Source organism: Punica granatum, chromosome 2 (genome assembly GCF_007655135.1).
Source record: "Punica granatum isolate Tunisia-2019 chromosome 2, ASM765513v2, whole genome shotgun sequence".
In the NCBI taxonomy this organism is placed as follows: Eukaryota; Viridiplantae; Streptophyta; class Magnoliopsida; order Myrtales; family Lythraceae; genus Punica; species Punica granatum.
This window is the reverse complement of record NC_045128.1, coordinates 23,041,645-23,063,741: the sequence shown is the minus strand read 5'-3', so window position 1 is coordinate 23,063,741 and position 22,097 is coordinate 23,041,645. Positions and strand designations below refer to the sequence as shown.

The window sequence follows — 22,097 nt, the reverse complement described above, 5'->3', positions numbered from 1 at the left end:
TGTGTTAATTATTTTCCCTTTTTTTTCCTCTTCTTCATATTATTATTATTTAATTGATAATATGCTGATAAATAGTAAAATTATTAATTATTAATAAGTTAGATAAGTATAGATAATAAAATACCGCCAACTTTCGTGAAATCTCATCTGTCTCTCCGACACACTTTCCCTACGTCATACATACATACATACATACATATATATATATATATATATATATATATATATATGTGTAGATGGAGAAGGCTGGCTAGCTGTACGTCTCCGCCTTCTTCTTCTTCCTCAATCCGTTTCGTCTCCATTACCTCACCGACGTCTTCCCTCTTCACTTCCCGCGACTCCTTGTGAGAGAAACTAGATAGAGATGGACAAGGCGATCGACCGACAGAGAGTCCTCCTCCAGCACCTCCGCCCTTCTTCCTCCGTCTACGCCGCCACCGATTCCACCTCGCTTTCCGTGAGTCTTCCCTTTCTTCTTCCGCTCTGATTCCCCTTCTCCTCTTGGAGTTTAGATGTTATTTGATCGTTTCTTGATTCCGCCTGGCGAATCGGAGCTGGTTCTTGCAGCTGAGTTCCGGTGAATTAGGATAATTTGCTTCCGGGTTGAGGTTTGATTGTATTGATTTTGGTTGTCTATCTTTCATTCATCGGAGGGCTCTGCGAAGTTCACTCTCTGTAGTTGAAATTTGTAATTTCTTGTCCTTGCTTTGATTTTTTTTTTAATTGATGGAAGAGGAGCAAGATTGAATTTTGGTGGTGTGGTTCTGTGCATTTACTCGACTGGTGTTCGGCCCGATTAGTCTTGGTCATTTTGCTCTGGCTGAGGTGGATTACTTGATAGAGAGAGAGAGAGAGAGAGAATAGTACCTGTTAATAGATGCTGTACTAACATTGGTATTTGTTGAATTCAACTGAAGTATTTATTGCAGTTCTGTTTTCAGCTCTGCTGAAATAAACGAATAAAGCATTTCTCTTTTTGTTTTCAATAACATATTGATACATTAGATAGAGATAGATCATATCTTGTAATGATCCCTCCTTTTTTTGTGTTTCTTAATGATCAAAGGATTGGATCTTAATAGAACTTTTCTGTCTTTTCCTTGTTTTTCCACTCTTGTTTGATATCTATATAATTCTATATAATATGGTATTTCTATAAAGAAAACTTATTTATTATTGTGACAGTGAACCGATGGAAAAAAAAAAAAGAAAAAAGAATCCCCATTCGGAAATGAGAAAATAAATTAAAATTTAAGAGAAAAAAGATTTCTTTCTCATTCTACAAGGAACAAATAAAAAGGCATGTTACTTATGATTTGGAACAGGCATCTGCTTGTCTGGCTGGTGATAGTGCTGCTTACCAAAGGTCTTCCGTCTTTGGGGACGATGTAGTAATTGTAGCGTAAGTTCTCTCCCAGTCTGTTCGTGTTGACTGCTCTCTGTTCTCAGCTTTCTTGATTTTGTTTTATTGATTTTCTTCTGGGTCCTTATTCATCCAGGGCATATCGCACAGCACTTTGCAAGTCCAAGCGAGGTGGATTCAAGGACACCTACCCAGATGATCTGCTTGCACCTGTTTTGAAGGTTAAGTTTTATTTTCTGAATCAGTACGCTTTTGGGTGTTGCTCGCTTAATGACCTCTGAGAAGTTGGAGGAATGTTTTTCTCTAGTTCATTTACATTTATTTGTTTGTTTTTATGGGGAGCCAATGCTAATCTAGGAAGATCTTGTCCTAATTGATGGGTTTAATGCAGGCCCTGATAGAGAAAACGAATGTGAATCCAAGTGAAGTTGGGGATATTGTTGTGGGTACAGTGTTGGCACCTGGATCTCAAAGAGCAAGTGAATGCAGGATGGCAGCATTCTATGCTGGTTTCCCTGGTAAAGATCTTTGCATGACATCTCTATATCTCTCTTCCTATGTTCTCTCCTTTTTCTTTGGATGATGTTCTGTCTTAACTGGTGTATGCTGTTTGGTTGGATCAGAAACTGTGCCTGTGCGAACAGTGAACAGGCAATGTTCATCTGGTCTACAGGCCGTTGCCGATGTAGCTGCAGCTATTAAAGCTGGGTTCTATGATATTGGTAAGTACCCATGTTTGTTTGTAAATGTCCAGAATATTCCTTGGAATCATTGTCATCTTTCAATTTTGTTTTTGCCAACGCAGGCATTGGGGCGGGGCTCGAATCCATGACTGCTAATCCAATGGCTTGGGAGGGATCGGTCAACCCAAAAGTACTCTCTCTCTCTCTCCCCCACATACACACACATGTGCACGTACACCTGTATGCCGTGTTATCCTATTTATACTTTTTTCTCACTGTCTTGTGAATCTAGGTAAAAGCCTTTGCCCAAGCTCAAGATTGTCTTCTTCCTATGGGTGTTACTTCTGAAAATGTGGCACATCGTTTTGGTGTCACACGGCAAGAGCAGGATCAAGCTGCTGTAAGTGACATTTTCGTTAGCACCTATCTATGTGCAACAATGCTACATATGACAATATGATGATATCTTGGAGATTCTTGACCGTAGTTGGACTCTCACCGGAAGGCTGCAGCTGCTACTGCTGCTGGCAGATTTAAAGATGAAATTATCCCTGTGGCCACCAAGGTAGCAATCTAGTCGCTTGTGTTCTGTTCCTTTCGGCATTTTTGCCATCCCTTATAGGTTATCCTTGCTTGTTTGCTAATATGATCTCATTATAGATTGTTGACCCAAAAACTGGTGACGAGAAACCAGTGACAATCGCTGTCGATGATGGGATTCGGCCAAACGCTTCGCTATCAGACCTCTCAAAGCTCAAGCCAGTCTTTAAAAAAGACGGCACCACCACAGCTGGTAATGGGCATTCAGATATATATGTATTTGGAATATGTGCTTTTCTATTGGATATGTATGCATATGCAAACAGATTGTACCATGCTTCTGTACAGGAAATTCAAGTCAAGTGAGTGATGGTGCTGGAGCTGTTCTCCTTATGAAGAGGAGTGTTGCAATGCGCAAGGGACTTCCGATTCTTGGTGTCTTCAGGTACATCTTAATTCTTGCACCAAAAGATGAATTTTTTATTTTTTTATTTTCAGGTTGGAGCACTTATGACTTTAATGCATCTCTTTGTATAAATTTGATGCATACTACGCATTAGTCTTTCAAAGCACTGCTAACAGCGCAGCGGACCTGAATCTTTTCCCCCTCTGGGGGATACATAGGGTACTCACTTGACTGTACTGGGTTGGCACCATCAAATGTCCAGCTTCGATTTTTTTGATAATTTGTGATTACTCAGACCCAACTATTGTCAATCCATGGTAAGAAAAAAATATTATCATTGTTGAAGTAGAGGTTTGTTAAAAACTCATTTGTGGATGAGAGTTTGACATTTGCTAAGGTTGGGCAGCATTGGCCTCTTGGTAACTGCTTCACATTAAGCCTTTCCTTGTTCTCTCGTTTTTCCAGTGCTTCTTGTAGCCATGCAATGTTAGGACAATGTGATTACCTAATTTATGTTGGATCAATCCACTAAAATATGCATATCAACCCATATTTTTCTTTAATTTGACCAATTAAGTAAATGTAATTTGTGTAACATGGGATGACATGGATCGTTCTCGCATATAATCCCCCAAAAAAAAATTGGATGTGATTCTGCTATAATAGCAGAGGCAGCTAATTGATGGAGTATGATATGATGCAGGACTTTTGCTGCTGTTGGTGTTGACCCTGCCATTATGGGTGTTGGCCCGGCTGTTGCAATTCCTGCAGCTGTCAAGTCTGCTGGTCTTGAACTTGATGATATCGACCTTTTCGAGATAAATGAGGTGAGGCTAAGTATTATCTATGGAATTAATCACCCAATTTTTCATAGATCATGAGAATCTTTTGTTTTGGGATAATTCATGAGAATATTGAATTTAAAGCTATATTTATTTATGCAGGCTTTTGCATCTCAATTTGTCTATTGCCGGAACAAGCTACGCCTTGATCCAGCAAAGATCAATGTCAATGGAGGTGCTATGGCTATTGGACATCCGTTGGGCGCAACAGGTAATGTCTAACCTATGTTATATATCAGATTGTTTGCGTCGAGTGGTGTCTCTCCTAAGTTTTTACATGATGAAAGTCAAAGCCCCTAAATCAGCTTTGGTACTTATCGAGTCGTAAATTATGTGGCATTATATATACATGTTGATGGCACCTTGAGATGTTATAGTGGCATCAACGCTTCGATACTATATACCCACTCCATTCACCGTGCTTTTCTAGTCCTGATGAGTGAGGATGGTTACAAAAGAAAACAAAGAGGGAGAATTTAATGCTTTTGCTTATCCATTATGAGGTCTCCTCCGTGTCTTATTTACTTGTTCGGATCTGAAATTCCCAACCCCCCCCCCCCCCCCCCCCCCCTCTTTCTTTTTCTGTTGTATTCTGTTCGACCAAGGTCAGTCACCATAAGTGAATTTTTAGTCTTCTGTTATTGGAGTGGAATCATTAGTACTCGGTACTTTTGTGCATCATTGCTTGTCTTGGTTATAAATGGATTTCAACTTTAATTTATTCATCTGTTGCAGGGGCCCGATGTGTTGCAACTTTGCTGCATGAGATGAAGCGTAGAGGAAAAGACTGCCGCTTCGGTGTTGTATCAATGTGCATAGGTTTGTTTCCTTTCTTCTCTGTTCTGTCCATCAAGATTAGAGATTTTATTGGTTTGGGGGATTATCAGTCGTATGTAAGTCCTAAGTTAATGTTTTCAATTGATTAAGGAAGAAAAAAGCCACTTGTGGCCGCGAAATGATGCAATCTTCTTCAAATAGGATCCTGTTGGTTGTGCTTTAATCACTTGCATCTGATACATGTCTAATGGAAACTGCATCTGTGACATTTGCTAGTGTTAGGAGGATATATAGATGATAGTTTTAGAAAGTAATAATTCATGATTTTCTAATTTCTGAATCTGTTAAAAGACACAAATGGACCATATCAAAGCATATAAGGATCTTGGACGACTTTAGGGATATTATGGGATATAACGAGATCATGGGATCCTTTGCAGGAACGGGCATGGGGGCAGCAGCAGTTTTTGAGAGAGGGGACGCAGCTGACGAACTCTGCAATGCGAGGACAGTTGAGAAGAGTAACATCTTCTTGTCCAAGGATGCAAAATAGGGGACTCGGTTGTCTTCTCTTACGAGCGATCAAATAATACAATAATTAAAAAATGCCATGCCCTGTAATAATAAATTTATCAAGGATCATGAACAAGTCCTGGAAATTCGTTATTTTATCCTTTCTATTTGCGGCCATTTGCTCTATTCATCTTTTGTAATCCCATATATCTATTTGCTTTGTTACGTATGCATTTCTTGTCATGCGTCCTCATGCATATTATTATATGTTGCGTGGCAACTCACATTCTTATCCTCTTTCCTTATGGTGTGTCCGTGTATATGTATTTGTAGGCTGAAGCTTGGAGATCCTATTAGATTTTTCTCCGTGGTTGGTTGATTGATGAGTTATCTCCGGTGTCGGTTTCAGTTTGGTCAAGTTCTTGGCAATAAATTCTTCAGCATGACGAGCATGATGGAGTTGCGAGTCGAAAGACGATGATCGGTTATTTTTTGGGTCTGCCTTTGTCCCTGTCTTATGGTGCTGAAACTGAAAAGCCACTCTTTTGTCTTCACCATTGTGAGATACGGCATATTTCGTTTTTATCATCTCTTTTATTGCAGTTTTGGATTAACGAAAAGTTTTTTCGGAAGATATACCATATATAGTCAGAACCTTTGATGCTTGTTTTGATTTTAGCCCTTCTTTTAAAATTTTATAGAGGAAATAACACGTAGCATGACATTTATAATTTTTTTTATTGCAAGGGAAGTTCATGGGCATATTATAATGAAGTAAAAATTTTAATGCGCTTTTTTTGTTTATTTGTTTTAAATCTAGCTCATATGTTAAAATAATAATCCAAGGTATTCTTCCAATTTTAGTTCACTAACTCCGGAATTTACCCGAGAGTGTGGGCTAAATTTGGAAAGGAACCAAAATGTTGGTGTTCTTGGGTTATGATTTTAAGGGAAAATTATAAGTTTTTAGTTCATTTTTTAATTTTTCTTGTCCTGCACATGTTATATCTCTGAATATTTTTCTATTTGAATAATTTTTTCTCTTGATTTGTTTTCATCCAATATACCTTTGATTACTTTTTATGTTTTATCCTTTGGTCAAAATTTTTTATTATAGAAAATTTTAATTTTGATCCTTAAAATTTTGTCACGACTTTTTTCATTTTAATCTTTTTAATTTTTCTTAATATTGAATGTTTTGTTTATTATCATCTCAATCAATTTTTTTTTGTAAAAGAGCTCACATGGCATTTTCGAAATAATTTTTTTTCAATTTCAACAATAAAGCAAATTGGAATAATAGAAGAAAATCGTGAACCTATTCTAGGGAATGAGAGGGTGATGAAAGCATTTAAGCTGCAGACAATTAGCGAAAGTCTGTAGTGGAAATACCAATACACGAATTTGCGAGTAAAGAAATGAAAAAATATAAGAAAAATGAAGGTAATCATATCATGTTCATATTTTTTTTGTGAATGTTTTTAGTTCTTGATTTCTTTTTACTAATTTCATTCTCAATGGTTTTTTTTTTACCACTTTAGTCCGGACATAATTTTTTCTGTCAAAAAATTAAAAAAGGATATTTTTAATATATAATTAGAATTTTTTGAAATTTAAAAAAAAAAAAAGGAAAGCGGAAAGGGGTGGCAATGGCCTCATTGTCGACCGCCATTCCCTACTCGGGGAAGCCAGTGACCTCCTGATTGTGGAGGAGGTGGCCACCGACAAGGACTCCACCTCCACAAATTCTTTAAAAAAATATAAAAAGGGGGAGGGGGTGACGTGGCCTCAGAGCCCGTCACACCCCCATAGTCGGGTCCTTTTCTTTCCCTCTCCCTCGTCCTGTTACATTTTCTCTCTCGTTTTTTTTATATAAAAAAATTCTAATTAAATATTAAGAATAATTTTATTGGACAAAAAGTATTATTCTTGACAAAAAGAGTAACATTCAGAATAGTGTGGCAAAAGAACAAAAGGCTGAGGATGAGATTTAAAAAAAAAAAAACTAAAGTGGCAAAAGTTCCAAAATTGACGATTAAAACTGTCTTTTTCGATCAACGTGAGTTCAAACGGTTCGACGCTTATTTTCCTTAAATAAATTCTAAAGTTTGAGTTTTGTGAATGGAGAAAATTCTGACTAGAAGAACTTTATTCCTCAATAAACCGACTCTGTTTAACTGGATTAGTTGGGATCCATTAGACTTTCAGATACCATGATGTATACGTAAAAAAAAACTGTCTTTTTCTAAAAAATAATTGGATTTATGTGCATATCTAGTAATCCCACAGGTATGACTGAGTCTTATAAATTATTATTCAATTTCTTTTTCAGTGTGTACTAAAAGCTGCATATGCGTGGATATTCAATGAACATTGAGGGCGGATCATCTATATATTTGGATAGGGGTCCAGTCCAGTTAACCCCACTTAAGTTTAAGATTTTCGCAAGTGCTCCCAACAGCTGCATATACTTTTTACCTCAGTCCTTTCGTTGCCGAAAAGGGGGAAAAAAAAAAAGGAACGATACAAAATATGAAATGAACGTAAATACATTTCTCACTGCCTTTCAAATGGAACAATTACATTCTTCACTCTCTCACAAGTAAAAAGAAACCAAACTCTCTACGGAGAAAAAGAAAAAATCGGGAGTAAATTATAAAGGAATATCCCACAAATATCTTCTTCTTTTTTTCAACTTGTGCATCCTCCTATGGCAAGTATAATTTTTTCTTCATATATATAAATACACACACACATACATATATATATATATAAGTATACTAGTAATATGCCCGTGCTTTTCACGGTTATTATGCAATATCTATTACTATTTAGAACAATTTTTTTCAACCATAGATGAAAATAATATAGAATGTAGCAAAGAGCAATGAACTTGCAAAGATATAATAACAATAATAAGGTATTTTCAAAAATTTGTAAACCTCCCATTATTTATTTTATCATATTATTCATAAATCATGTTTATTTTACAAGTCGAGGATGTTTCTGTAGTAAAAAATATAACAAGTGAATTCTTTTAAATCCCATGATGATTATATAAATAGAAACATGATAGGATTTAAAGGAATTTGTAAAAAGAAAATTAGTTAACTCTAGAACTGAATTTTTTTTTTCTAAATGTACTTAATTTTCAATTTTAATTACAGAAAATGTGTAGAATTATATTATAAAGTGAAAATGTGCATTACATTTCGGAAATATAAAAAATTAAATAAAATAACAAATATATAATTTTTATATATCTAAAATATTATATGATCACTTGTCTACTAATAATTATTAAAAATAATTACCAAAATACATAATGTCTATATATATATTTCCAAAAAATATACACTTATACTTTATTTGGTTCGTGTGAATTACAATGTATATTTATTTTATATATGTATTTTTTAGAACATATATAATGATTTTATTATTTGAAAGATATTTTATCAATATGAATTAATTGTATATATTTAATCCACTTGTATTAAAATTTATATATATACATAGATATCTATACCGTTGTATTATATATTTTAATAAAAAAATTCTTTTAGAATATATATATATATATATATATATATATATATGTTTTAAAAGTCCAACATTACGCAATTATAGAAACAAAACTTATTACCACCAAGAGACATAGAGAAAGGGAAAGTACCTGCATATACCACACTCTTGAGGTTTATATAGTATATTTTTATTTTAATTATCTTTAATACTTGTCGAATTTTTGTTGTGAATATAGAATATGTCTTTTGTTTATAACTTTTAATAAGAATTAAACTAAACATTATTTTTGTATTGACTATTCTAACCCTATTTAATATTGTGGACAAATTGAGAATAATATGTATAATTATATATAAAAATTAAATCATAACATATATTATTGTAATTTATAATAGCAAATATGAAAATGAAGAAAATATTCAAAGCGACAAACAACAATGAACTTTGCAAAGATATAATAACAATAATAAGGTATTTTTAAAAATTTATAAACCTTCCATTATTTATTTTATCATATTAATAATAAATCATGTTTACTTTGCACGTGTGTGAGGATGTTTTTGTTGTAAAAAAAAATCATGTGAATTTAAAAATTATAGTAAATGTCTAGAATTATATAAAGTGAAAAGTTGCATTACATTTCGGTAATATAAAAGTTAAGTAAACTAACAAACATATAATTTTATATATCTAAACAATTATAGAATCACTTGTCCACTAATAATTATTAAAAATAATTACCAAAATAGATTATCATGTATATATATTTCCAGAACATATATACTTATTTTTTATTTGGTTCGTGTGAATTAGCATATGTATTTATTTTATTTACTTATATATATTTTTTTTCAAAACATACATATTGATTTTGTTATTTTATTTAATTGTATATATATTTACAATTACCCCACTATTTAATGCACTTATATTGAACTTTATATATATACATAGATATATATACCATTGTCTTTTTTATTTTGATATAAGTACATATACCATTGTCTTTAGAATATATATGTTTTAAATGACCAAAATTATGTAATTATAGAAACAAAACACTTACTTATTACCACCAAGAGACAGAGAAAGAGAAAGTACGTGTATATACCACTCTCTTGACGTTTATATAGTATATTTTTCTTTTCATTCTCTTTAACACTTACTGAATTTTTGTTGTAAATATAGATTATATCTTTTGTTTGTGGTTTTTAATAATCCTATTTAATGGGGTGGGATATAATTATATATATATATAGATTAAATTGATCTATATTATTACCGACATTGGTTGATTCAGATGATTTGGTACTTTTTTCTCTAAGTAAGGTCTCGAATTATCAGATGGTATAACGCAATTATATACATTCTCAACTGGCAACTAAGAACTTCCAGGTTTAATACTCGTGGTGGAACTACCTATGCCCTTTTATTAGCTATTAGGATTTCTATTTACTATACTAGACCAATGTGCTTCCATGTAACTGGATGAAAAAAAAAAAAGAGTTTCAGATTGGAACCTTATCATGAATGGAAAAAAATCCACAATATGGAGAGCTTTAACCTTAATGACCGTCTTGAATCAAACTTGAATCATCTGAGATTATATTGGACTTCTTGATATCAAGCAGTGCAAACCGGATAGAAACTTTCAACTGATTTCTATCATGCTTCTGTTGTCCATACAAACGAAGATACAAACTCTCTACGAGGGCATCCGTCATGATTTCTAGTTATTTTCAAGTTAATATTATTATCTCATTTACATTCTAATGATTTCAGTTCGAAACTTTACATTATTTAATCTTGATAATACCATAATAAAACTTTGCTGTCGCTGCACCAATTAGTTTTGGGATCCATATTGAATGTACAGATGCTGTTCTCCTTAATTGAGCAGATTTACTAAATTCTATTATTAGTAAAAGAAATTCTGTAATAACATATTTTTGGAAAAATATTTTGAGAATATATTATTTGATATTCTAAATAGAAACTAACTCAATTCTCCCTTTTTTTTTTATTTTCATCTCAAATAATTATACAACGAGGTTTACTGAGTTTTAATTACGTTAGGTTTAGCCAGTGATCCTTGCGCCCCACACCTATGGCTTTAAATTTGGATTCCGTTCCAGATCTATTCATAAACCAAATTCTTTATTTTGTTCCCCCCCGAATCAGAATTGCAATTACAGATGGTCTTCTCATACTCCATAAATGGAAAATTCTCACGTTCTAACCCGCCATCCTCCATTGTGATTCACATGAAGCGGAAGATGAAATTTACCTGTGCTGCCACCTGAACCGCCTCAGTCGGCTCGGAGGCCCCAAATCTAGATGCAACCTCAGATGAGTCAGATCTGACCTCGAGAACTCAGTTGAAAACCTCGATAAACCCATAGGCACTAAGAAGCTTGCAAGCCTCCTTCCCCAAGGCTCCCAAACTCATGGGGCTGGCACCCCAGCCCAGGATCCCGAGCCACTGATTGGGTAGACGCCTCTCTTATGGACTTTCTCAATAATCCCAAGCCTGGATTCACCCAACGGGTGGCTCATGACCTACATCGGGTCAATTTCTCTCTCTGAACAAGACCAGGGCTCTTTGAGCTGTAGCTTTGCCCAATTGGTGGCTTGCAACCTAGGGCTCGAACCAACACTTGAACTCAAGCCAGATTAAAATGTGGATCCGTCGCAACCTACCCAACACGATTGTGTCAGAGACTCACAACCACATAGGATTTGTGTCAAGACTCACAACGACAGACGAAATTTGAGCAATCGGAAGATAAAATCATTGTAGTTCAACTCTTGCAAAGGATCAGGAGGTTCAGAGAAAAGGATCTCCTACCAACCACTGTGTTTCACACATGGCCCCATGAGAATCATGTAGCTGATTTATAAACCGACTGACGTTAAAGGTATAAATGGCACCAAAAGGGTGCAAAATAAGTGCCTGGGCCGAATAAGCACTCCTAAGGTTAGCTCCAACGGTTGGTCACAGTACAATCAACAGCAAGGCATCTACAAGTTGAAATGCTGCCACCAGATACAGGAGACATTGGATATTAACAAAAGCATGAGGTTCATCAAAATTCGCAACTGACTCGACCAATCTGCAAGCAAAAGACAGAACAAGGCGCTATCATTACTCAAGGAACAGTGTAACCAAGCTTCGTTTGGCTTCTAATGATTTCTTGCCCACTTTATATAAAAAGCATGAAAAACCAGGCACGTGATGTTTAGAGTGGAAAAACAACCAACTTAGTTGCGTTTCTTGCAATACCGAAAAACCCCTCCTTGCATAATGGAGACATAGACATGAAATTTATTCTGTGAAAGACCAAACAAAACTGTACATGCATGAGAAACTGAGAAATTTCTGAACAAACATGGATTCCAAAATAGTTTCTCAAGGCTAAATGAAAAAAAAGGAAGGTTAATGCCTCATAGTTGGACCAACAACAAACTACAACCACCTCATAGAAGCAAGCTGTTTACTGATGTCTAAAATGAACTCATTAAACATGGAGAAAGGATAATGCAAGCGTCAATCTATAAGACGCAGAGAGAAAATACTACCTGAGTAAAAGGATTGGCCGTTCCAAATATTTGTGACTAAACCAGCTGAAGTTGATGACTCCAACAAAGCACAATCAAGCTACGGATGACTTGCAGACAGGGCACGATGTACTTCTGCTGAGCCATGGATCAATACACTGCAAAATTCCCAGAGATGAAATAAATAAACAAATATGCAGACAGACAATTAAAATCCCAAGAGCAGCCATTCAGATGCTTCATCAAATTCTCCATCACAATGACGAATACACACATAAAGGACCAAAGAGCACCCACATCTTTGTGAAATTTGTGCAAACAAGGGAGGTGGCGTATTGTTTCTCCAAGCTTTGGGTTTTCGAGACAAATGGCACAGGCTTCCTCTGAGACATCGGCCTGCCCAAAAAAAGCAATAAACATCAAATGCCATCTCAGCCTACAAACTCAAAATTAAAAATTAATAGGCTGCAACAAGTGAGCATATATTTTATATTTTCATTTTAATAATCCCTGGAATATTACCTGTACTTTAGACTCGGGCAAACTATTTATTTGAGTAGATGATGTACCAACATGACGAACATCGTCATCCAACGCCAGCAGCATCTCATAATCATTTCTGCCAACAGAAAAAACTCTTTAGAATATCCATCGCTCCTTTCAAAACTTTTTTAAGTTTTTGATCCAAGGACCAATAGTTCATTGAAATTTGTCTGGATAAAATTATAATATTAAAAAACCAAATCCATCATTTAATGGGAGAAAAAGAAGTGCCAATTACTATCCTTTCACTTTCCCAGACAGCATCCAACAATAAGCAACACCACGCAAGACTAAGGTCAATAATGATATCATATCCTCGGTTAACTAGTACACCATGTGAAAGACAGACAGCTTCATTGTTCATTTAGACTATGTCAAGAGATAAATTCATTGCACCAAGGGATAATAATTTAGTCGTCATCAATTGAAAACAAGACATAAAGCTGATTGATTATTTATAGTTTTGGGTAAGGAGGGCCAGAAAGCTGCAATCTTACTCATTAAAGTCGCGTTCCATTCGAAAAATGCTATTGGCGGATGTTGCAAGACCATCAAAGTCCCCAATAGCAGCCTCCAGTGCTTCTAATATATCGATTCTCTGAGAAAGCAAAATGGAAAATTCAAGTGTCAAATGACCAAAAGTGTGTATATACACAGCAAGGTATATATTATGCCAACATAAAACAGTAGATAAAAACATGAAATATTATAATACTAAAAATAAATCCCCAAATGAATCACATAGGTTTTGGTGTTGGAGGTCGAATTGGATATAAAATTGAACAAGATAAAAAGAACCACTAATACTTTATATCGACCACTTTTATCATTCTACAGATATCTTTCTATACCTGCAAATATCTCTGACCACCTGTAATATATAACTGTGAAGCCATGAATATGGATATATAAACAAAATGGAAAGGATTAACTATGCCAGATTAATTATCAAAACATAAGGTAAAAATGGACCATGCCAGATTAACTATCAAAAAGGATATATAAGCAACCTAAATGTTTACTAACTAAAAACTTATATCCCTATTTTATGGCTCTGCATTTCTACTGCTTAATTAATAAGTTATGCATTTCTATTGATTGTTCCTCTTCGGGCTATGTTAAAATAGTACATCAGTTCTTACAATTCTCATGGAGACCAGTAGCTGGTTTATGAATAGAGAGAAAAACTAGAACTACATCAAAATCTTCTACGAACTTAGTCTATTACTACAAGTTGTCAACATCCTTTCTAGGGAAACATCACAGTAATAAAAAGTGAATCACCCACAAGAGAAATCATCATCAGAATTTAATTAGTGCTACCATTGAAAATAATAATGGGACAAAGATAGCAATGGTCCTAAAAGTCCTAAAATGTTTAGAAAAGTGATAGATTTGGTCCATTCCGCAACCGGCCGTTAACATTCTCTGAAGTGGACAATCCTAGATAGCCGTTAATCAGTACACGTGGACCAACCATTGCGCGCCATGTCAATAATTCTTAAAGATTTATAAAAAAAACCCAAATAAATTTAGAAAAATAGAATAAAATTAACTAAAAATCAAAATACAAATTAGAAAAATGTAAAAAAATAAAAAATAAAAAAGTAAAAAAGAATTTGAACATTAAATAAAATTTAAAAATATTTTGGCATCTTTTATAATATACGAAAAAATCGAAAAAATTCATAAAAAAGAAATATATTTTAAAATTTTAAAAATAAGAAAAAAATATGTAAAAAAAGCAAATACAAAATATTCAGAAAATGGAAAGTAATCTGACATTTTATAAAATAATAAAAATTAAGAAAAATTAACCAAAATCAAATAAAAATCAAATAAGAATCAGAAAAATGTAAAAAATATAAAAATAAAAAATAGAAAAGGACGACCAGCCCCCAACAGATGGGGAGAAACAGTGGTGGGGGAGGTCCGGATTAGGGGAGCCCTTTCAGCCTCCCCTCCCTCCCGCGAGGTTGCCGGAGGCACCAGAGACCCCATCGACCTCGCTGGGAGGGAGGGGAGGCCGAAAGGACTCCCCCTTTCTGGTCCTTTCCTCCTACATCCCAGCCCCAATAGGTCAGGACTGGGTCCTTTTTTAATTTTTTTTTTATAAAAAATGTCAATTTATTTTTTCATTTTCTGATTTATTTTTGTATTTTCTTTCTTAAAATATTTTTCTTATTTTATAAAAATTTTAAATTATTTTTCCATTTTTCTGATTTTTCCATATTATACAAAAAAAGCAAAAATATTTTTAAATTTTATTTATTTTCAAATCTTTTTACTTTTCTATTTTTTTCTTATTTTTTTACATTCTTCTAATTTTTATTTGATCTATTATGGTTTTTTTTTTAAATCTTTAAGAATTATTGACGTGACGTGCGATGGATGGTCCATTTGTACGATTGATGGCCAGCCAGGATTATTTTTAATGGTCTTATGTCCACGTCAGCGACCATTAACGGTTGGTTACGGAATAGACCAAATGTATCACTTTTTAAAAAGTTTCAGGACTGTTTTTTACAAAGTCAAACTTATAGGATTCAAAACTCCAAAAATGACAAACTTTTAGAACCATTGCTATCTATTTCCCAAATAATAACTGCTCGAAAGGAATCTCTCATATATTTACAAAACCATCAAATAAACCTCAGGCTTATGCGTTTTTCAGAATAATGGACCATAAAGATGTATGCTCTTTTATTAACTCAATTTTATGCCAGGGGAAATTTATGGAAATTAATTTGAGACGCTTATAAGAATTACCATGTCAAGATCCATATCTAATGGAAAGTGAAAACCCCTCTCCCTAGATAGCAGCGTAGATGAGCGCCTGAAGCTTCCCCTCCTTGATGGTTGAATTCTCATTGGCTCGTTAGTAGCTCGTCCTCTCCTATTTACAGAGTTTCGAGAGGAACGAGGCAGGAGCTGTCTCTGTAAGCGAGTCACTCTTGTGCTTCTCTGAATCCACATGCAATATGAGCTATCGTTAGGAAAAGACAACAGTTGATGCCTTCCAATTCACATATTCAGATACACAGCATATTTCTAGAACATCAGAACATTAGAAAAGAGCAAATACACTGCTCCATTTTTATATGATTTCAAAAGATGTCATCTTTAACATTCACAGCATCATAAAATGCATGAAGACCTGTAATGATTGGCATGTTTGGTATGACCAAATGGAAAAGACATGCAATATCCCAACATTATAATCTATGTAATCCATTTGTCACGTAACCACAAATATGGCTTTACACAAAGTTATGTCCTGCATTTGATTTTCTTCAAATATTTTGCACCTAAGAAGACCGGTGTTTTAAAAGGCATTAGGTGCGCTAAGGGCGTCTATTGACCAAGGCGCTAGGCGCCACGAAAGGTGCTTGCCCAAGCGAAGGTGCTGCTAAAGTATTACACTTTCAAAATTTGTTATAATGCTAAAAGGTGTAGAAATTCAAAAAAGAAGCAAATTAGAGGAAGAAATTCTTGTTCTCAAGAAAAATCCTACCTCGATTTGTATGATTTACTCAAATAAATAAATTTACTTACATGAACAGGAGACGGATGACTTAAACTTGAAGTAGAAGAAGTATGATTTTGTTCCCCTTGTTGTCGCATCTGTGCTACCAATTCCATCTGCTGCAAAATGAAGTGCCCACAAGATTAGCAAATAAAGCACCTCTAGAAGGGGAGAGGTGGGGGGGAAAAAGGTCAGAATCCAGAATAACAAAAAAGTTACCGGTGATTCATTATATAACTGTTCTTGAAGTTCACGAGCAAGCATCTCATCTGCTTCCAGTTGTCTGACTCTAGCCTCTCTGTCAGGACTGCCAACAAGATCCACATTTCGGGGGCAAGAATATCCCACCTCAGGTGAAGACTCATTAATTTCAATGACAGAATCTAAAACCCGCCTCTGTCGGCGATTCTGGAGTCTGACTGATGATGAATCAGGTGATTCTTCAGATGAGGCAGCAAACATAACTTCTGAGTCCTCAGAACCTAACCTAGAAGACCTGGCATCACCTCTAGAAATAGATGCCCTTCGGTTTTGACTTCTAATTGGAATATTTGCGAAATGCTGCCGCCCATCGACTCTGTGGACATCAGATACATGCCTTGAAGCAGCTTCTCCAGCAAAATTAGATCTACCACTACTGCTGCTTTTACTTTCATAATGGTGGTTTCTTTTCTCAACAACATTATCACATTTACTCGCAGCATTTCCAGCTCTGCCACTTCTCAGTTGATAGCGCGTGCTTCTCCAGCCACCTTGACTTTCATATCCAGTAAAATCATCCACAGAAGCATTAGCAGTTCCTTTATACTCCTCATCACTTCTAATAGTAGGATTTCTGCAGGTACTGCATATGGTAAACAATATTAGGTAAGGTACCATTATCGACCCCTCCCAACGAGCTGTAAAATTCGCTGGTGGGATAGTTAACTAACTTGATCGCGCTTTGCCCTTATAAAACCATGTGGTCATCATTACACACAAGCAGACTTATATTAAATGCGATGATTAACCTTAAGCTCTACCAAATAACTTTACTCACAACTACTAAGAGAAATAAAAAGGCAAGATCACTTTACGAGATTTCCTGTGCATGCTCTATGTTCAAAACTTTAGGGTGCTTATTAGTTGAATTTAATCTAGTTGGACAGGTCATCATGCAGAACTGATTGGATTTAAATTCATCCAACTTCAAAACTTAGTATATCTGTTTTCATCATCTTGAACCAGACTGTAGGTGAAGGTCACTTACTCTTAAAAACCAAGTCCAGTTTTAAAATCAGTGTCACCAAAAGCGCATCAAACGTAAGGATAATTAAAATATTACACCAATTTTGCATCTTAAAAGATGGCCCGACCTTTTGCACATTTTAAGCTCCTAAAAATATGCATGCAAAACATACAGGTGGAGTGACATCCAAGTTGTTACGTCAGCAAAAACACTTGCCCAGGTAATATCATGGAGAACTATCAGTGAGAAATTTTGGTGTGGACTGGAGTTTGGGGGGTGTGGCATGTGGTTTTGGGGTTGAGGATGAAGCAGCAGAGAAGAAATGGAAAACAAAGAAACAAACAAAGCATCAAGCATCAGCTGGAACAATTGACAATGATCTATCAAGGCTCTTTTCCCATCAAACCCTAAAAGCATCTCCTCTGTTCACTTTGGACTATACAGTTAATCCCAAATTCCCATGGAGAATGCATGATCTACACGCACAATCCCATCCACCTTTCATGGCTTTATGGTACTTGCTATCTAGTTGGACAGCATATGCCCAAATAATAGATGACTCCCAATTTGCAGTTCGCTCAAACCAAAACATAACCAAATTACAATCCAATTGGTAATCGGGCCATAACGGCTAAAGGACATACATTGGTTGTATAGATAGCATCTGGTCAGATTGCAGGCCCCGATTTTACTTGGTCACTCAAGTTGCCAATGCCTAACAACCAATGGAGAAATATGAATTTAATCCTCGTTACTGATCTATTTCTGGAGAACTAGTGCATGAAATAAAATAGTTCTTTTTTTTTAATGTAAAATATTAAAACTTTTCCACTTCTCATTAAAAGTCTTTAATTACAGTTTCCTCATAGACCTGAAATAATCTCAAGAGTTTTAGTCAGAAAACTGCAAAAAGCTACTCTAGGAACTGAATCACAACCACCACCCCTTTATACAGTCATGCACAGAAAAGGTACTAAAAGAATAAGGTAATTTGGCAGTGAAGGGCATTCTGTAGCAAATTCCGCTTCCACTGGGTTCCATGTACTCGAGCCATAATTTTGCTACATCAACTAATATATATTTTAAATAAACCAGGAAAAAAAGGGACAAGAAAACTTAGGACTCATCATTAAGGGAATATAATTCATTCCCTTCTCCCAAACAAAATATATCGCATGGCCCTTTGCATTCAATGCATATTTTATCCACTGAATAATCTATGCTATTTACACTTGGTCAAATTCCGAAGAACTCCCTCATCCTAATTGGAGTAGGAAATGGATTTCCTCTTATCAGCTAGAAGATAAAAGGATAGGTATTAAGAATGGTGTCAAGATGAGATGCCACACAGCAGGAAGCAGATCAGAGGACAAGCTTCTTATAATGTGCAGAAAGGGAGGAGTAATTCGGGATAGAACCCAAGCTAAGAAGATCAATACTGAAGACAGCGAATCAAATGTGGCATAAATAGGTACATTCCCTCTCAAAGCTAATACATTAATTTTAGAAGATAAAAACAATACAGACGAAGAATAAAGCCACTAGAAATTTGCTCAGAAAATGGGGGGGAAAAGAACAAATTATTTTAGACTATAAAGGGGAATCAAGTTTGACCTGGTGGACATATTGAGAAGATTTGTCTCATGCTCTTTTGACGTGCGAGGATGTAATAGTACCCCTTTCCCTTTGATTCTGGCACGGTTGTCCTCTTCAGCTACTATTTCATCCAACTGAGTGCATGATGGTGAACCATTGGAAACCTCGTTACTCATCTGTCCAGGACCACTGGAACTATTTTTTACAACTAATTCTTTCACTCTTGATGCGATATTATGTGGAGAAATACAGCCATTCCGGACCAACCTCTTATGCCCAGCAACTCTCGGTGATGACACATTGCGAGAGAGTTGAGGTAATTTTTTGGGAGATTTGTCAATGGAAACATCTGAAAAATCTATTCCTTTTCCACGAAGCGCAGAAGAACAAGTAGCATTACATGTGCTTCCATTTGCTTTCTCCTCACCCCTGCAAGGTTTGCCAAATGTCTGGACTGACTTTGGAAGGTAGCAAGAATCCTCCCCAGTTCTCCCCATAGAATTTATTGCAGCATCCTTTCTGGGACAAGCAAATAATTTATACGAACATCCACTAGAAGTAGCTCCTGCACCATCCATATCAAGGCCCCCCAAAGTGCGCCTCTGTTCATTCTCGGAGCTCCTGTCTATTTGTAGATTCCTAGATGAGTGAGGCCCCGCTGTACATGAATTGTCTGAGGGAGATATAATAATGGGGCTACTACAGTTCACAGATTCATTGATAAGGCCAATCCTTTTAGGAGGACGTATGGACGGCCTTCTGTTCTGCCCCATTCCATTTGCTATTCTACCCATGCCCTTGTCCCTTGTCCATTGATGAGAACATCTATCAACAGAATCCGGAATTTCCACCAATTCAGCTAATGGTGAGAGATTGTTGTGGTTCCCACTTCGTGAAATAAACCTCTCAGGAGTATCAGGAACTTCCACAACGTGATCGATGTCCATGTCATCCATAGTTCCTCTGGAAGATAAAAGGAAAATAAAAATATGCTTCAACGACATAAATTACTGAAATATGGGGTTTGCGAAGACGGTGCACTCGTAATTGCTCAAACTTGTACTTTCAAATTCCCGTGGAAGTCAAAGTGCCAATTCAGAAATAAAAATGTGATGAAAGTGATGATCAAGTGCAGAAGATAAATGTCAGAGAGAAGTTGCGGTCATATACTTTGTTCCTGTCACCATGAGACTCATCAGGTACAAATCAATGTGTCGAGATAAAAATTTAACATACTATCATATTTGCATTCAACGGACGCAATTACAAACAATTCCAGTTAACAACAAAAGATTTGGAACTTCCAAATGAATATGCAAGAATCAGGATGCAGCAAGCAGCACATAAAATTTTATAAACTTTCTGACTTAAAAGAGCAGCTCCCGACAAGTAAATAGCTAAAGTCCCATAACTTACTTTTAAAGTTAAACCATTTTTCTCTTCATAGCAACCAAAAAACGTTCTTGTCACAGAAAGATAAATTTTAATGACAGTACGTCCATGTTAATCTACAACAACTAACGATGATTGAGAACCTCATACACCCGATCAAAGAAAGTGCGACTTTAACAGTGAAATTCTGCTAGCCGATTTTCTTTGCATTATCAAGCAATAACTACTCTAGGCCAAAGGTTAACATAACTGTTAACCCTATACAGGAAGCACCTCAGTCACAACCCATGTATTTTCAGATTGACCAGATCAAATCAAGAACTGCCACCCCGATCGCAAACAACAGATGCTTTACTATATAAAGAAACACAGACAGCGACCAACGTACAACGAAATGGGCTGAAGCCAAAAAATTTCCTGATTACATCTAAAGAACTACATAGGACATCAGATTAAACAAACAACACCGGCCAGAACAACCATCAATCGTCGAAAGATTCTGAACCCAGAACTCCGAATGCATCACCAGATAAAAAAAATCAGCCCTGAATCTACTCATGATATATATATTAAAAAAAAAGAAGCTGAAATTTTGTGAAGAAAGCAGAGTGATTGGAGAGTGAACAACACAGCAAATGGAACGAGAAGAACACCATCAGAATGTCGGAATTTGACCTGGTTCCTGAACTAGGGGCACGCGAAATCGTGCAGAAGGCAAGGAAAGCGATGAGAGGCAATCACCGGAAGACCACCTCGATTCGAGTAGAGGAATCGATCAACAAAGCCCTAAATTTGAACTTTTAAGAGTTGGAGTGGAGGATTTGCTCCTTCTGCAGAAAGAAACCTCGCCAATCACTCAGTTGCCGACGATACCATAGTAGCATCCGGGTAGAAATGAACCGGGTCGGATAGGTCCGTTCGTTTTCGGTTCGGGTATAGTGTGCGGCCCATAGCAAGATGGATTACATCGAAGGAGCCCAATGCCTGAAAATCAACCACAACGGTCTGTAGCTCAAGAGACGTTCAAGAATTCACGAGTTGCGATTGCACTCAACAAAAGCTCAATTCGCGAAAGTTGTTATTCACATCTATCTATTTTCTCTTTTATATATCTATATATATATATATATATATATATATAAAAAGTAGACTCCGATTAATGAGAGAGCTCCGTCCCATCGACAAGAGCTTCCCTTTGAAGTTCCTTAGCTCGTGGTACAATGCCTTTGGTGTTCCTGCTATGTACTCTATTCTCGGTTTAAATACAAAGCATGCATAACTACAAGACTCTCTCCGTCACATCTTCCCACAATTTAATAAAATAAAAGAGATTAATATCAATTCACTAAACATTAAATGCATCAAATAAATTTGGTGGAATCCAATGCTCATATAAATTAAACCTACATACACCCGAAAAATCCAAAAGTCTCATGATTCATATAATTGATTTAATAAGTTCTCCTGATAAATCTTCCATTCCTAGATTAACGCCCATCTCCATGCACCCACACAAACAACGAAAAGATTATCACTAATTAATGTATTTAGTCCAACTCCTCGGTTAAATCATATTCTCTATAAAACTGTGTTATAGAAGGA

At 35.7% G+C, this 22,097-nt stretch overlaps 2 protein-coding genes across 6 annotated transcripts; one reads left to right on the top strand and one right to left on the bottom strand.

The window, feature by feature from the left end:
* The first annotated feature begins 232 nt into the window (after window positions 1–232).
* LOC116196850 (3-ketoacyl-CoA thiolase 2, peroxisomal) lies at window positions 233–5,353 on the top strand. Its single transcript, XM_031526765.1, has 14 exons — window positions 233–457; window positions 1,326–1,402; window positions 1,500–1,584; window positions 1,755–1,881; window positions 1,987–2,085; window positions 2,169–2,236; window positions 2,339–2,446; window positions 2,534–2,611; window positions 2,707–2,839; window positions 2,935–3,031; window positions 3,696–3,819; window positions 3,937–4,045; window positions 4,570–4,653; window positions 5,052–5,353. The coding sequence occupies exons 1-14, from the start codon at window positions 365–367 to the stop codon at window positions 5,162–5,164; spliced, it is 1,395 nt and encodes a 464-aa protein (XP_031382625.1). The 5' UTR covers window positions 233–364; the 3' UTR covers window positions 5,165–5,353.
* Window positions 5,354–10,790: 5,437 nt separating this feature from the next.
* LOC116195892 lies at window positions 10,791–21,351 on the bottom strand. 5 transcript variants are annotated; one of them, XM_031525290.1, is made up of 11 exons: window positions 21,171–21,349; window positions 19,122–20,066; window positions 16,499–17,123; window positions 16,309–16,398; window positions 15,523–15,717; window positions 13,251–13,351; window positions 12,733–12,829; window positions 12,508–12,606; window positions 12,232–12,368; window positions 11,501–11,765; window positions 10,791–11,348 (listed from the first exon to the last, which is right to left on the bottom strand). In XM_031525290.1, the coding sequence occupies exons 2-9, from the start codon at window positions 20,057–20,059 to the stop codon at window positions 12,306–12,308; spliced, it is 2,208 nt and encodes a 735-aa protein (XP_031381150.1). In that variant the 5' UTR covers window positions 20,060–20,066; window positions 21,171–21,349; the 3' UTR covers window positions 10,791–11,348; window positions 11,501–11,765; window positions 12,232–12,305. The 5 variants fall into 5 exon arrangements, with proteins under 5 accessions (XP_031381150.1, XP_031381151.1, XP_031381153.1 ...); XM_031525291.1 differs by lacking the exon at window positions 11,501–11,765 and having other exon boundaries at window positions 21,171–21,350; XM_031525293.1 differs by lacking the exon at window positions 10,791–11,348 and having other exon boundaries at window positions 11,422–11,765; window positions 16,499–17,114; window positions 21,171–21,351.
* Window positions 21,352–22,097: the final 746 nt, after the last annotated feature.

Bases quoted from the DNA above. Each gene is read 5' to 3' on its own strand.
- LOC116195892 (XM_031525291.1), bottom strand. From the start codon at position 20,059: ATGGATGACATGGACATCGATCACGTTGTGGAAGTTCCTGATACTCCT. The intron at 17,124-19,121 runs GTCAAACTTGAT...TACCATATGCAG, and splicing joins CTTCTCAATATGTCCACCAG to TACCTGCAGAAATCCTACTA. The intron at 12,607-12,732 runs GTAATATTCCAG...TTTTTTGGGCAG, and splicing joins TGCCCGAGTCTAAAGTACAG to GCCGATGTCTCAGAGGAAGC.
- LOC116196850 (XM_031526765.1), top strand. From the start codon at position 365: ATGGACAAGGCGATCGACCGACAGAGAGTCCTCCTCCAGCACCTCCGC. The intron at 1,585-1,754 runs GTTAAGTTTTAT...GGTTTAATGCAG, and splicing joins TGCTTGCACCTGTTTTGAAG to GCCCTGATAGAGAAAACGAA. The intron at 1,882-1,986 runs GTAAAGATCTTT...TGGTTGGATCAG, and splicing joins ATTCTATGCTGGTTTCCCTG to AAACTGTGCCTGTGCGAACA.